The following is a 16541-nucleotide window of genomic DNA, read 5'->3' on the forward strand; positions in this document are numbered from 1 at the left end:
TCTCTATGTAAGTAGGCTGTTTATGTTTTCTTATTGGCAACGTTACGTAGCGCTCAATATGAAAATCACTGGCTGTGCTGTGTGCAGTCTATGGCTAGTTTGCATTGTTGTCTGCCATTGTAGTGTTGGGCAGCGGCAGCTGGCTGTGAACAGCGCGTAGCGTTGCGCAGTTGGAGGTGAGCCGCCAGCAGTGGTGGATGTGGGGCGAGAGATGGCGGAGGTTTGCAATTTGTCATGAACTGATATATATATTATGACTTGTGATGATATTAAGGTAAATACATTGTTTGTTCTCTATTAATATCTTTCATTTGCTAACTATCCCTATCAGTAGTTAGTGCCTTTAGTAGTTTGAATCTTTTATTTAGCTGGCAGTAGTGGCGCTTGCTGTATTGCAGTAGCTTGAGCAGCGAAGATTTTTGTGAGGTAAGTGATTTGTGAAAGGTATAGTTTAATGTTAGTCAGGGCCATTCTTTTGTAGAGAATTCTGAAAGTCAGATTGCGTTGCGCTAAAAATATTGTGTGTCAGGTTAAGCACAGTCGTGTATAATTGTTGAAAGGGGACGTTTCACTGTGTCAATGAAATATTGATTCTTTTCGATGGAATCAAATATGAAATTGTTCAAGTACTTACAGCGTTTAACTAGCTATAAATCATCACATACACAGCAGAACACGAAGAACAATTCTTTGGTTTCCTACATTATAAAATAAATTAAAAACTCACCACTTTCAGACTGTAGGAAAGCAACAAACAAATTCACCACCAGTCAAATATCGTTAATGCTAGCCACATATATACACCTATTAAAACAACAATTACGGATGTGCTCTAAAATGTAACTCTTTGTGGTCTTGCGTAAAGCTGCTATTTTTCCATGTAGTAAGCAGATTCAGTAAGTTAGCTGTTTATTAGTATGTTCCATGTATCAAAATTGCTGTCTCTCACCATGATATGGGAGGAATCAGTTAGTCCACAATTACAGTACAATTTATTAGCAAAAAGTATGGCAAATACTGACCATTTACACGTTCGTCATTTGTATTAAACTTAGGCAACTTCTGTCTATCTCTCTTTATCTCTCTCTCAATCACGCACTCATTCACACACACATACAGCGAAATTTTTGCGTACCGACATTTGTCGTTGATTGTTCACACGTAATGTTCACGTTGTGTACCATCCTAAGGTTAATTTATATGAGCTGTACGTACATCGTACTTCATCAACCACGAAATTAGCTTACTTTCTTCATTTTCTTATGTGACACACTGTTTTCTTCCCTATATCGATGAGAAATAGCTCTGTTAGTAATGACTGACATTGTCAGGAATGGAAAAATGGCCTTTATGCGATTTATTAAAATTTATTTTCTTTACAAAAATCTTGTAATGCCTAGGTTACATTTGTATAAAACAACTAAAATAAGATGATTAGCTAGTTTTGGTTGTAAACGACATCCATCTTCAGATCCGCAAAGAAGCAAAAAAGCAAAAATACAGAAAATCGCCCAAGAAAACCTCTCAACAAGTTGAATATACAAGATAAAAATGTTTTATGGAGGTACAAAATACGAGGATGTACCCTACTACTCTGGTAAAAAATGACGTAGCATCGTAGGCAGAAACAATCATATAGAAAAGTGGACCTATATAGCAGTTGGCTTTACAGTATTGCTCAACAAAAATTTTAGGCTACCACACGTACACAAAATGTGGGTTGAACACGAACTTGCTATACCAGTAGTGACCATCGTGCTGTGGTATGCATTTGTATAGAAAGCTACATGAACATGAAAAAAAATTTAGACAGCAACAGCAAAGTAGGTCCAGGCTGTGCATTCTGGAAATACACAAAAACAAACAAATATCTTAGCAACAAAAATTTTTTGCCATACTAGACAATCTCAAAAAATTTTAAAGTAACTAAAGGAAACAACAAAGTTAAGAAACTGTCATTCATCATAAAACGTGAACATGTCACATATGGAACAAATATCCTATAAAACAGTCATTTGAAAATACGTGAGGTTCCTGTGTTACACCGAAAAATTTATCAATTTACCACAGTCTTACGAGCCAGAGACTGAACAATCAGTAGAAATCACACCAATCACTAACCTGAAACTGCATGAAAGGAAAGCTGACCGGAAAATGGCGTTTATGCAACGACACAAAAACTAAGAGTTGTCCAACACCTATGGAAAATGAATGAATCAGAATTTAGTAAACAGTCCAAAATGAGAATTTCATATTACAAACTGGTTGACAAAGTAGTCATTAACCATAATATATAAAATAGCCATTGTTACATCAGTGTTAATACACTGTTAACATCTCCAGCCGGACTGACTTAATGAAGCCCATTCGAAGTCATTATGTAACAGTATATATATAAGCCTTAGCGAGAGAAAGCTAATGATGAAAGTGCGCCTCTTCTTGAGACTTAGAAGCGATTCTGAATGCAAATCTACGTACAGAGGGCAGCTAGATGGCTAATGGGGGCTGTGCAGTCACATAGCCCAAGGGCCGGAAATACTGAGGTCTTTCACTGATAAACTAGCCGAGAGCAGAAAGAGTTCAATAAAACTAATTTGTATTTTTGATGATTTGCTGTAGAGATGATTACTACTTAATCAAGCTGGTCACTTTCTTCGCCTCAATTTTACTACTGCTTGTAATATTAGGTCTCATTTTGGACTATTTACTATAGTTAATTTCCTACAGGTATTGAATCTCTCTCGGTTTTTGTGCCGTTGCATAAAAGCCTTGTTTTCGCTCAACTTGCATTTCATACAGTCAGAAGTTAATGATTGATGTGATTTTTACTGATACAGCTAGATTGTTCAACCCACGTATCATAAGAATACGGTATTTTGTTACACTTTTCGATGTAATACTGGAACCCTGTATTTCCAAATGTCTAATTTATAGGATATTTGTTACAAACGTGGCATACTAAACTTTTGCTATGAATGATTCTAGATTATCTAGTATGGCAAAAATATATGTTGCTAAGATATTTGTTTGTTTTTGTGTATTTCTGCAGCTCTACATCCAAACTCAGTATTGTTGTTGCTGTGCAAAAAATTTTTCTTATTCATGTTGATGTCTTTATGAAGGCATGTCACATCACGATCATTACTACTGGTATATCCAGTTCGTATTCAACCTGCGTTTCGTATATGCATGGCACGTTAATTTAAAAGTATAAATTTTTATCGAGCAACACTGAAAAGGCGACTGTGATGTAGGTTTATTTTTATATATGATGGTTCTCACCTATGATAAATCATTTTTTAGCAGAGTAGTAAGATATACTCTGGCATCTTGTACTTTCTGCAGACATTTTTCTCTTGTTAAGAGAATTTTCTAAGGCGATTTTCTGTATGTTTCTTCCGTATCTAAAGATGGTTGTTATTTAAAATCGAAACTAGGTAGTCTTCTTATTTTAATTGTTTTATGTTAATGCAGCCTAAGTATTGAAATATTTTTGTAAATTTTTTAGAAGTTTAGCTCTATGTAAGATGTCCAATAAGCACGATGAATCAGTTGCTAATGATTAGCGAAAATGCGTCGGTAATTTCTCCACTTGTGTCACGAAAAACTTAAATTGTATAAAAATAGGTGTGCATAAAACTAAGTTATGGATTTGTGAGTGAGCACCATAATTTCCAGAAAATAATCTGAAAATTAGCAAAACTGTTAAATAAAAACAGATGATGAAAATTTCAGCAACTTACCGAGAAAGCTCTTGTGCAATCAACTATTTCAGCAGCAAGTTCCTCCTGCTTCTTCAGATCTGGCACCATAATTTCCAGTTTTAAGGAAAAAACTGTGGCTTGGATAGTGCGTAATGTGGTCAGTATGAGCCAGACTGTCAGGTCTCTTTCTGCACCATTCGATTCCGGCAGCTTTTCGCACAGGAAGCTCGCTTCTGCATTGAACGCGTCCATGAATTTCTCCAGCTCCTGTCAGGAAGGAAAAAATCGTGTTTGGAGATTTTTAAACAAGTACTGATTCTTTTTAATAATCAATAGGAAAGGGCATTCTAGTTTCCCGTTTATTCAAAATTTGTATGAGTGTATGTAATTAATCAGTTGTTTACCCGCATCCCCACTAGAATTAAGTTCGTGTGGTGCTCATGGCACAACAATACAGTTTTAAATAAATTTGTTACTGGAAGGGCTCTGCCTTGCGTATAACTCAGTTTTCTCTTTTTTTCAATTTTTCGGACTTGTTTTGTTGAATTCCAGCATCATCAGTGGGATTTAATTTTCTTTCTATTAAAAATCAGGAAAAAATAATCATCTGCACCATTTTATAAATCCCTACACTGCATGAATTTGTTTTTGGTTATGAAATCGTGGTAAAAAATTATTACAATAATTTTGAGTAGAAAAAGTGAATTATAACTTTTAAGATCCCTTAAATTTTCATTTATTGTTGCATTGTGGGTACAAAACGAAAAAGCGCTGAAACGTTACATCATGCAGTGAGACTAATATTTGATCCAATGTGACATGAAATAGGTTAGATTAGCACAATTTAACAAACTGTACAATCAATATTTCATAGCTTCTAAGATATAATTAAGCACAATATATAAAAACAGTCATATTTTTGCAAAACTGTCAGTCACCATGATATATTTAGAAACGACATGACACTTGAGAGGTGGCATGAGCCCCCTCTCATATTTCTATCTTACTCTAATTCGATTTTCCTCTCTAAGTGCATGCGGTGAAAAGTCGCTATTCCTTCACACGCGGACTTCCCACGCAGCATCTCTCGTCACCTGGGTGGTCCACTGACAGGCGGGTTCTGCTGAACTTGAAAGGGTTCAACCGATGGGTGTGAGGGAGTCGAGTGGATGCTTTCCAGACGCCGACATTGTCATAAGAGAGGGAGCGACATGCCCACAGGGGTCTGACGGAGCTGCTGGGCTAGAGATTCCGTTACTTCACAGAAACTTACTGAAAACACTTTCTGGCGGGCTACCAGCGAGGCGTGGGAATGACTTGTGCTCCCAGGCAGTCTTGGCGGGCAAATTCCCGCGTTTTCTGCAAAATCATAACTGTGATTGGCTGGCTCAGGGGACAGCTCTGTGACATAGCAAAATCGGCGCAGAAATTGGCGCCAAGTATCTCCATTGGTGGAATAGTAGTGCGTTGGCAATAGGGTGAAATTTTCCGCCGGTTTTCGAGTTGCTGATTGGAACGTTTAACCACGGCCACTGTCGTGGGGGCGGCAATGTTCTGTGTTCGGCTTGTACAGGTGCTCTTGAGAGGGTCGTCTCTCGCCTTTCGGTCGGGGTAGGTTACAAGACTGAGCTCTCGCTGCTCTGAACAGTCTGCCTTCTGTTGGCTGTCTAATATACTTTCAATAAATTGTAACTGTTTGACGAAGTTGCTGAAGTTTCGACTTCAACGTAACTTTATGAGTACAGTTGGCAATTGAGCGTTCTGCGTACAAGCGGCCTATGTTGTCCGTCTTGAGCAGTTTTGGCTAAAGTTTACTGTATCGGAGTTACTGTGTGACTTCGCTTGTTAAAATCAATCACTGTACCATCAGTGATTGTGTGGCGAGCCTTCTTTGTCACCCTCAGAGGGGCATTTGTATTGATAGGAAGTTTCAGTCTGGAACAACCAGACCAGGACAATTTGTTTCGGGCTTTACTCGCGACATTATCATCACCACGACGGGACGTTGAAGCAACCAGCCATCACTTCCGGTACGCCAGATCGTGTCCTTGCAGTTAAGAAGACAGCTTGGTAATGTATGTCCGCAGCACCGGCAGGTTAGGAAATTTGCTCTGTATTAATCAGATCTCAGCAGAGCGCACCTGTTCCCGTCTTTTCTAACGTGGTTCTGTCTTGGATGTTCATTGACTGAGTTCTCACTACTGTAGCAGCAATTAATGTTTGGTTGGCTGGGTGTTTCTCTTAAAATTTGAGTTGCAAGGAATTGGCTCCACATACCACTTGGTCATAAATGTCACAATCTAGTTTATGGACAACCTCACCTTCACAGCATTTATTTGAGTATCCAGTTTGATGTGTTGTAAATGTTTCATGTGTTTGTTTACTATTTTGAGTTTAGTCATAATAAATCAAATTGTTATTTTGGACAGAAATTTCATTCTGTTAATCGGTAGAGCAACCCTTTCATTTCTCACTACGTGAATGAAACTTTCCTTTATCTAATTAATTTCTATCGAATGAAATGTTTGCAAGTGCCAAACTTTTTTCTACTCTATTTTCAGGGTAGATTACAGTCAGTTCGCGTTTCTTCTTAATCCATGTGCAACAGCAAAAGTCGGAGTTAGAAAAGGGGGGGGGGGGGGGGGGCTTAGAGCATCATTTACATATGAAGATTCTAGAAGAATTTAGTGTTAAATACACTGCTAGCCCCAGTACCTCGCACACTGTAAAAAAGGACCGTTATTCAATTGAAGCAATCAGTGTTCTTCTTCAGAGACAGAGCTACTCCACACTTTTCACACTGGACTACCGTAAACGCCTTGCAGTTGGCACACTTACAGCGTTGACACTTTTCCATCACTTTTGCTCAATGACACCATCTCTTCGTATATCAAGTGTTGGCTGAGCTGCAATAGGAGACCTTTTCACTTCATTCGAAGGACTGTATGTTGGTCTACCTCGCTTTCCTTGTGTCCCTCCTACTTTGCAGGGACTGCTCCCAACGTCCATCCGAAATTCAGACAATTTCAGTGTTTTTAAACCTGTGTTTTACCTTGCAACACGCTTGTAGAGAATCCAGGCATTGATGGTTGCAACGTCTATCAGATGGTAAAATAGTCTAAAGTACCATTTTTTGCTCCTCATTACAATTTTGTAACTTCCAAGCAGACTGTCATGAAGGTCCACGGCCCCCCTATGTTTGTTATATTCCTGTATCACATAATAACCCTTATCACTTCCCTCTGTTTCTTCTTGCGATTGTACCTTTCGGCTGCACACCTCGGTAGTTCCTCTGCTTACTTTGAGAGTAATGTGACACATTTACTGTCGTTCCGCACTACAGCGGATACATCTGTCCCACTTACGTCTGCCACACGCTCCACAGATGTTCTCCTTCACTCCTTTAGCAAATAATCCTCTGTTGGAAGTTTACAGTCTGGAATTCTATTTCTGCTCACAGTTCCCAGAGACAACATTCTTTGAGAAGCCAAGTATGTCATTAGAGGTAAAGATGTGTAGTAGTTGTCAAAGTACAGCTTATGACCCACGTGCTTTGGAATAGATCGTGCTAATCTGACAACCACATTGCTACTGTCACCCAAGGCCAGTTCATCTTGGAGGCGGTGTGCCAGGAAGATTTTCCTGTCCAGTATAAATTTCAGAATCATAAGTGAAGCCAGATATACCACACAACACGAAAATTTTGCAGCCACATTTGTGTGGATTATCAGGCATGTATTGCTTTAGATGGTGCCTTGAATCTGTTGCGCACATCGGCTCATCTACTGCAAGATTCTCTTCAAGCGGTATTGTGAAATACTGCTTCTTTAGTGACTCTATGACTGGACGAATTTTATGCAGCTTATCACAATTTGGCTGATCATGAGAAATTTCCTTGATGTTGTCACTGAAATGCAAGAACTACCCCAATTTCTCAAATTTATTCACGGACATTTTTTCACGTATCAGAGATAACCCCACGGCTGGGTTTCAATACAGCCTAGTGTTTCTTGCAGACATGACTGATGATATTATACAAATTCCTATGAATTTTGAAAGATCTCCAGAGTTCGTATAATTGGGCTTCGTTGGGTCTTTTTGAACCTATATAATATTGTTTGTTCTGCAATGTGATTCAGTAACCCATCTGTAAACATATATTTGAAGGACTGAAATGGTGTTTCCAAAGCGCGAACTTAATCTGGTAGATGGAGGTTCCCCTTGAATATTTTTGTATCAACTCGAAAATCAAAGTTACGCAGCTACCATATTACATGATCTCTTCTCAGCTTTTTCCTTGATGACCCAGATTTACCATTCATATTAGGCATATGAGGCAAGGATTCTGGTGCTGGAACTATGGAGACATGTAAAGTTTCATTATTACAGTCGTCAGATTCAGAGTCTGTTAGACAATACTCCTCAATATTGTCAACTATTGTGTCTATGTTTACAGTCGAGTCAGAAACTGAGTCATCAGATGAGAAATCATCTTCACTTCCAGAAGGCATCTCAAGGATGACAAGAATATCATCCTCCTCTAACTTTCTTTTCCGACCTTTGTCGTCAATGAACTGTACGTCCATACCTCTAAAATAAAAATAATTTACATCCATTACTACTCCCATTAGCAGCATTAGCAGCGAAAACTGTTATTTAGATTCAAATAGCGATTTTCTATGTAAGAAACAACTACAAATAAATGAACCTGGCAATTACTGTACACAGTAAAAAATACCTTTGCTGCATGTTGAAGCAAAAACGCCACACTTATATTTTGACATATTTTCCCCACTAGAACTAAAACAAAACACAGAGTCAACATTGATATCTATAATTCCGTATCTTTTCTGTAGAAAAATAATTTTTGAAAACTTCAGAATTCCATATTTGCTTCGTAAATGTACACTCTAATTCAATATCACTAGACAGCCGCCATTACAGATCACAGAACACATTTGTCAAAAATACAACAATCGAGCGAGGTGGCGCAGTGGTTAACACACTGGACTCGCATTCGGGATGACGATGGTTCAATCCCGCATCCCGCCTTCCTGTTTTAGGTTTGCCGTGATTTCCTCAAATCGCTCCAGGCAAATGCCGGGATGGTTCCTTTGAAAGGGCACGGCCGACTTCCTTCCCCGTCCTTCCCTAATCCGATGAGACCGATGACCTCGCTGTCTGGTCTCCTCCCCCACAATAGCCCAAAGATACAACAATACAACAGAGAGTTAAGAGATTTAAGAAACAACAATGTTACACATAAGCTCACAGAAGTCAAGGAGACACTCTGACACAAGCGCTGCTGCCATCTGTTGGAATTCTACAGATATACAAGAAAATAATTTACATGTAGCAAAAATGCTACATTATGCAGTGTGGGGATACGGTTGCAGACAGATGACAGACAGTGAAAGGAAAACAAATGTAATGCAAAACAAAAAAACAAAAAACACATAAATCACAGCATGTGGTAACAATGTGTATATGCTATACAAATGTTTCTCTCTTTTTCAGATTTCTAAACACTTTCTTAAAAACTCTGTTTTACATATGTAAAAGCAGTAAAGAACATTTTTTCTTCTTTTTTAGTTGAAAGAAAACGAATGTCCACCGATGATGTTGAAACTGCAACTAAACATGTGTGGGCAATAGAAGAAAAGAAAAAGAAACTAGTTAAGCTCAGGGTGGACCCCTCCCAAAAAACAATGTGTCTGTAAGCAAACACGGTCAGAAGAACTTCAACCACAAGATGATGACTTCAGTTTTATATCTGTCACACACATGAAATCACGTATGTGTTGAATGTGAGTAATCAGAAGAATGGAGTTGTAAAAGAAAGAGTAAATGTTTTATCTCAAGTTTTCTTTCCTAGGAAGACTTGTTATTTCTCCTGGGCTCCAGTAGAAAGCATAATAATTGCTGCAATGTAGCTCGAAGTTGATTTTAAACAGGGGACAATATCAAGTTCAAAGGAATGTTAGCCATTAGCTCTGGAAAATTCATTTCCACATTGAAACAGCATCTCCACTGATATCAGTGTGAGACGAGACTGCCGAATTGCGTAACAGACACTTTCAGATATATTACAATATTAGTGGGCGGTCCCCAGAAAGGAAGTAAAACTGCCATCAAGCCAAAGATTGGTGTGAACATCACAATGCTTTACTTGTCATAAATCTAATCATACCATTGCCTTTCTATAAACTGCCGTAGAAGCACCTGAAATTTGAAGTGGACCCCGAGTTGTGGTTCTGGGTAGCAAAAAAATGGCTCTGAGCACTATGGGACTTAACATCTGAGATCATTAGTCCCCTAGAACTTAGAACTACTTAAACCTAACTAACCTAAGGACATCACACACATCCGTGCCCGAGGCAGGATTCGAACCTGCGACCGTAGCTGTCGCGTGGTTCCAGACTGAAGCGCCTAGAACCGCTCGGCCACAACGGCCGGCTCTGGGTAGCGTTTGTTGTATTGGCAAATCATTGCTGGTGGTGAAACAAGCGACTAGTGCCAGAAGAAAGCCTGGGATTTTGGACTTGTGGTTTACGGCTTAAGCAACTGCTCCACACAGTCGTGAGCTGCTGCTGTTGTGGTCTTCAGCGCGAAGGCTGGCTTTATCGTTCTGCCTGTGCTAGTCTGTCCTGTGCAAGCCTCTTCATCTCTACGTAACCACTGCAACCTAATCCAATTCAACCTGCTTATTGTATTCAAGTCTTGGTCTCCCTCAATTTGTGAACCACACATTTCCTTCCATTAAAAATCTGACGGTTTCTTGATGTCCAATTATCTGTTGGTCTGTACGCTCGAGAACACATTTGAAATCTCCACCCACGATGAGGTGATCGTCTCTGCCGAAAACTAAAGGTGTGATATCTTCTGTGTAGAATTGGGAGCAACTCCTTCATTTATCTTTGCGGATGGGGCGTAGAGATTTATTATCAACTGCTATGATCACCCCTCGCGTCGTTGGGAGATATGCGACATCTCGGAGGAGGATGGCTGCGCCCGTGTGTTCCATAGCCTCCGGCGCGGCGTACGTCTTGTATCCATAAGACCCGGACCAAGTTGCTGTCCTCAGTTATTGTAGTAGGGCGATGTCGACGTCCGCTGCTCTTAGCGTGTCGCGGAGCATTTGAACTTGGGAGCTGGCGTTATTGGTGTTGATGGTAGCTATTTGCTTGCCTGCCGGGGGATCCGTGCTGTCGGTATGCTCACAGCTGGTGAAGGTTGCGGTAGAGGATTGTGGAAGTCCATAGTGGTCGCAGGAATCGTCCTAGGAGCATCCCCCATTTTAGTGTTGGTCTGACGAAGGAACAGATCTCACTTCCGCATCGGGTGGAAGTCGCAAATCCCCGACATCCGCCCGTGAAAATGGACCGTCAGTTTCAACACTGGTGAGAGGTGGCAGTGCTGACCGAGTCGGCTCAATTGCTTCGGCAACTACGGGTGTGCCATGGCTTTTGGGCGCGGGTCTTGTTCACAATCTCTGTTGGACGCCTCGCCCTCTTGTGGAGGACGAATCTTCGTAGTAGCGCAGAAAGTTTTGTTGTGTATGCCGTCAGATTTATGCGCGTCTCTTCGTTCAAAATGGTTCAAATGGGTCTGAGCACTATGGGACTTAACAGCTGAGGTCATCAGTCCCCTATAACTTAGAACTACTGAAATCTAACTAACCTAAGGACATCACACACGTCTATGGCCGGGGCAGGATTCGAACCTGCGACCGTAGCGGTCGCGCGGTTCCAGACTGTAGCGCCTAGAACCGCTCGGCCACACAGGCTGGCTCGTCTCTTCGTCCTGCGGAGGTGGATCAATGGCCGATTCTCATGTCTTGCTGCGGTTTTCTCGGCGATCAGGCGACTTTTGCTTCCGGCAATGTGTATCGGTGTCTGGTGCCTTTCCGGTGCGGATGCTGTGATGCGAGCTTCAGTTTCCATAAGACTCTCACTGGTATCCTTCTGTACTCGTAGCGTGTGTGTGTCCGGTTGTACGTCATGTTCACTGCCGGTGGCAAGCTGCTGTGACGGGTTTGGGAGTATCAGTCCTGAGAGACGCTCAACTGCGTCTTGTGAGGGCTGGATGTGCGATGTCGCCGCATAGGTGATTGGAAGCGTGGCTGTGGTTCCGTCGCCGTTTGTATCGTCGTGCCGTAGTTGTGTGATGCAGCATTGCAGGCATTCACTACGGTCGTGGCCTTCTTTGCCACAACCAGTCTGTCGTAAAATAACCACCGCACGGCAGCCGCCTATAGAAATGTACGATGGGACGCTTCGTTTGAGATATATTCAGATTTGTCTCAGACCATTAAGCACCAGATACGTCGTAAATTGCGCCCATGTCTCGGCTACATGACTGTGGACTTATCCATACGGGATTAGCGGCCCGCTGACTTCATCTTCGCCTCGAAAGGCAGTTCGAATACACGGATCGTTCGAAGGGCAAGTCCTGTGTCGTCCACATCGACAGGCCCGACATTGGCGTCGGAGTGTCGAAATTTTATTCCATGTCGCGTCCGTTGAATAATCTCGTTGCAGGCAATGTCTGAGGTCATCTTAACGTAAACGACGCTGCAAATGATTTGTAGGTGTATGCCGGTGAGTTCGTCACGGGGGATCTTCATGTCCTCGTGTAGGAAGCGTCCAACGGCCAATGATTTGGGCCATGCGTATTCATTTGCAAAGGTGAATTTAAAGGTGTTGTTCCTGTAAGAGTTGGCCATTGTAGTTTGTTTGACTGAGAAGCGCGGGTGACATGGAAGTAAACAAACACTCCGCGCGCGCAGCGGCGTGGACGGCCGAGCGCATTCCGCACTGTCGCCCTGCCAAAGTCAGACTGCCATTTGAATGACCAAAGGCCAGACCCAAACTGCCATCCGGCGCCAACCACGCGTCATAATTCGGAATGACACAGGCACTGCAATATCGTATTTATCCACCGCCACCGGGCGAGTGACTCTACTGAAATACACACAATGGAAGTCTGAGTACAGGTTGTAGACACACGGTTGAAGTTGAACTGTGCTGCGGCTCGCGTTGGTGCTGTTTGTAGATTCGCGCCCTCTGTTGGAGGCCAGACGGTACCGTTCAGTTGGCATGGTTGCGGTTGTTTCTCTTCTTCTCATGCTGGCTGGCGCGACTCGTTTCGCAAGCATTGCCTGTCCGCTAGTGGCAGCAGCGGCGGTTATCGATGTATGTAACTGTTGCCCTATCTTTGGGGCGACGTTGTCGTTTTGCTGGGTCGGGTGAGTGGCGAGATCGGTTGGGGACTGGGGAGAAGCCAGGTCCACGCAGTGCGAGAACATGCCAGGACCGCTGGCGGTACTCATGGACTGCAGGATGGAAGGGCTGTGGTCACGAGGGTGCACGACTTCGTCGTAAACCAGATCCAGCAAGCCTCAAGATGAGTGCATTTCAGTCCAAATAGAGAAACCTCCACCATTGTGACATCTCGCGATTTTCCAGTGACTTGGGTTCGTGTCACCGAGGCGAAGAGCAGCGAGTGGAGTGCTTGAGGAAGGCGGACCTGATTAGCTTTCCTCCCCTTCTTATTACTGTCTACTGCGTTCAACTTGTTACAATTTGTTAAGTTCAGCCAGCGGTAATTTTTCTTGCCTTGTGGCCGCTAACGCCCCAGATACCTGCCCTGGAGGTTAGTGTATGTAACGGCAGTGTACATTTCCTCGCCTTGCCGCTGCTGTCCGGTAAGGCTTGTAGTTTTGACAGCATTCTTGATTGTAGGCCGGTTGTTGATTTCTCTGCTCTGGTGGTAATGATTCCTTTCTCGTCCTGGGGGCTCTGAACGCAGTATTCTGGACGTAGTGCAGACTTCCGGTTCCGGCTTTGGCTTAGTGTTCCATCGTTGCATTTGGTTTATCGGACGTCAGGTAGCTTCAGCAAGATTATCATTAGTCATTCGTTAGACTGCCACTAGTTTGAGTTACCATCTTGTGAAGTGAATGCAACTCTTGGCTGCCTATCTCATCGCTCTCGAAAGTGTTTGTTGCCGGACCTTCTCAGAGGTCGATTCCTGGAGCACCGTCTGGAGCAGTTGCTTGTTTTTTTTTTTTTTTTTTAATTAACTTTTGCTACGGTATTTGCTCTTTTACAGCAGGTTTGAAATTTTTTTTTATATTATTGCCGTTCCTGGCGTGTAAGGCCTTCAGCCGTGATTGTGGTCATTTGCCTTGAAATTCTAATTAGGTATTTGTATTTTAGCAGTTAGCCTTAAAACCTTATTTGCTGCCATTCCTGGCGTCTGATGCTGTCTGCTGTTGTTTGTGGCGACTTGCTTTTAATATTTCAAAACCTGTAATTTGTAAGTTGCGGCGATTTTTAAACAATTCTTAATTTATTGCTATTCCTGGCGTCTAAGCTCTTCGGCGCAGATCACATTAGCTTGCTTCTAAAGCATTATCTGTTGTATCTGTATTTAATGGTGATTTGCTACATAGTAACTCACTGAAAACACTATTATTTGCCGGCCGCAGTGGCCGAGCGGTTCTAGGCGCTTAAGTCTGGAACCGCGACACCACTACGGTCGCAGGTTCGAATCCTGCCTCGGGCGTGGATGTGTGTGATGTCCTTAGGTTACTTAGGTTTGAGTAGTTCTAAGTTCTAGGGGACTGATGACCTCAGCTGTTAAGTCCCATAGTGCTCAGAGCCATTTGAACCACTATTATTTATACTGTTGTTTATTCCTTCATTAATAACGTTTGGTATTTTTGATTTATTATTGAGTCTGGAATTAGTGGTTTAAAATAAATTGTGTGTAACTGTAAAAGGCAACCAACAGTAACTGATTACGGCCCCGTCCACAATCGTAACCGAATCCTGCCTTCCTTTGACTTACCACCAGGTGTCAGAAGTGCATTGAAGTTTTGGTCTGGTCGTAGATCATGCTCGGATAGCCAAATCGTAGGGCGACCACTCGCCATGAGCGGGAAATCCGGGTTCGGGTCCTGGTCCGGCACAAATTTTCACTGTCGTCATTCCATTATACTGCTGATGGTTGTCCGCGTTCGCAACTGAGACTACATTTCATGTATATTATGACCAAGGCTGCCACTTTTCTTGTTTGCAGTACTAATAATGCGGTCATTGAACACGTGCTCCCAGCGGAACCCATCCTCAATTCGTCATTGTTTCGCAACGGTTCTATAAGACAACACGTCGTTCGGTAGGTCAATATCCGCACACACCCAGAGTAATTTTCCTGTACTTCTCGATACTGTATATTGTGGGAACACGTACATAGTTTATTCAGTGAGCGTTGCGACAATGTACCACTTGCACTGATAGTACCCAGTTGCATCAATATCCCACTGAGTTCAAAAATGGCTATGAGCACTATGCGACTTAACTTCTGAGGTCATCAGTCGCCTAGAACTTAGAACTAATTAAACCTAACTAACCTAAGGACATCACACACATCCATACCCGAGGCAGGATTCGAATCTGCGACCGTAGCGGTCGCTCGGCTCCAGACTGTAGCGCCTAGAACCGCACGGCCACACCGGCTGGCACTGAGTTCAATAGAATGCTGCGATAGATCAATTTTTACATGATACTTATTCAGAAATTTCTGCCGTAGTATTATGTTGGTTGGTTGGTTGGTTTGGGGAAGGAGACCAGACAGCGTGGTCATCGGTCTCATCGGATTAGGGAAGGATGGGGAAGGAAGTCGGCCGTGCCCTTTCAGAGGAACCATCCCGGCATTTGCCTGGAGCGATTTAGGGAAATCACGGAAAACCTAAATCAGGATGGCCGGACGCGGGATTGAACCGTCGTCCTTCCGAATGTAGTATTATGTTGTACCCCTTGTTGTCACAGGGCAATGCTTATATAAATTCCTAAAAATTCCTTGCGCCAAAGCAGTGTTGACCTCAGTGATACCACATCGTTGTCCCTTACTTCACAAAACATATCTCGTGATGACTCCAGTCCCTTTATATTTTCCATATGTACTCTCCTAGATATATCGGGATATCTTGCAGCCGGCCGGACTGGCCGAGCGGTTGTAGGAGCTTCAGTCTGGAAATGCGCGAACGCAGAAGTAAAGGGGCATCCAATGACATGGCATCACAGAAACTCACCGAGGGGAAAAAAAGGTTGAAAACTATGCGATCGCCGGCCGCGGTGGTCTCGCGGTTAAGGCGCTCAGTCCGGAACCGCGCGACTGCTACGGTCACAGGTTCGAATTCTGCCTCGGGCATGGATGTGTGGGATGTCCTTAGTTTTGTTAGGTTTAAGTAGTTCTAAGTTCTAGGGGACTGATGACCTCAGATGTTAAGTCCCATAGTGCTCAGAGCCTTTTTTTTTTTTTTTTGATATCTTGCAGGATAAGTTTATCCATCTCGTCATTCTGCCTCACGTCATAAATTTGTGCATTAATTTTCGTGATTCTGTCCAAGAATGTCTCCACTGACTCGTTTCGTTTCAGAGACTTCGCATTAAGTTGTTCCCTGAGGACTTATTCTGTTTGTGATACACTTGATACAGTCCAGTTGTAACACCGAAAATACAGATAAACTACCTTCTGTGCCATCCAAAATTTTCCCCGTTTAATATCTGTTATTAACTTGCACTGTACTTTTGTTTTTGATGCTGTAAGCTGTGTTACAGAAACTATACTTAATTCGTGATCGATGTACTAGTGTTTTTATTTTTGACTGTACATAATTGATTGTAATTATAAAGAAAATATTGTAAATTGCTGGGTAATAGCCAAGGGAACTTTACTGAAATGTATCGATAGCAACGACAAAATGGTAGTAGCTGTGGCATTGCGTATGCAGAGTCAGTGTCGCGTAGCGAACAGAAAGGTACTCCGCCT

General features: G+C 42.4%; 1 protein-coding gene across 1 annotated transcript in view; it reads right to left on the minus strand.

The window, feature by feature from the left end:
* The window catches only part of LOC124606853 (cytochrome P450 4C1-like), a 340759-nt gene that overhangs the window by 185457 nt on the left and 138761 nt on the right, over positions 1 to 16541 (minus strand). The window contains exon 3 of the mRNA XM_047138932.1: positions 3744 to 3971. Within this exon, the coding sequence (XP_046994888.1) occupies positions 3744 to 3971 (228 nt within the window). The remainder of the gene's footprint in view (positions 1 to 3743; positions 3972 to 16541) is intronic.

This window comes from Schistocerca americana, chromosome 3, assembly GCF_021461395.2.
Source record: "Schistocerca americana isolate TAMUIC-IGC-003095 chromosome 3, iqSchAmer2.1, whole genome shotgun sequence".
Lineage (NCBI taxonomy): Eukaryota > Metazoa > Arthropoda > Insecta > Orthoptera > Acrididae > Schistocerca > Schistocerca americana.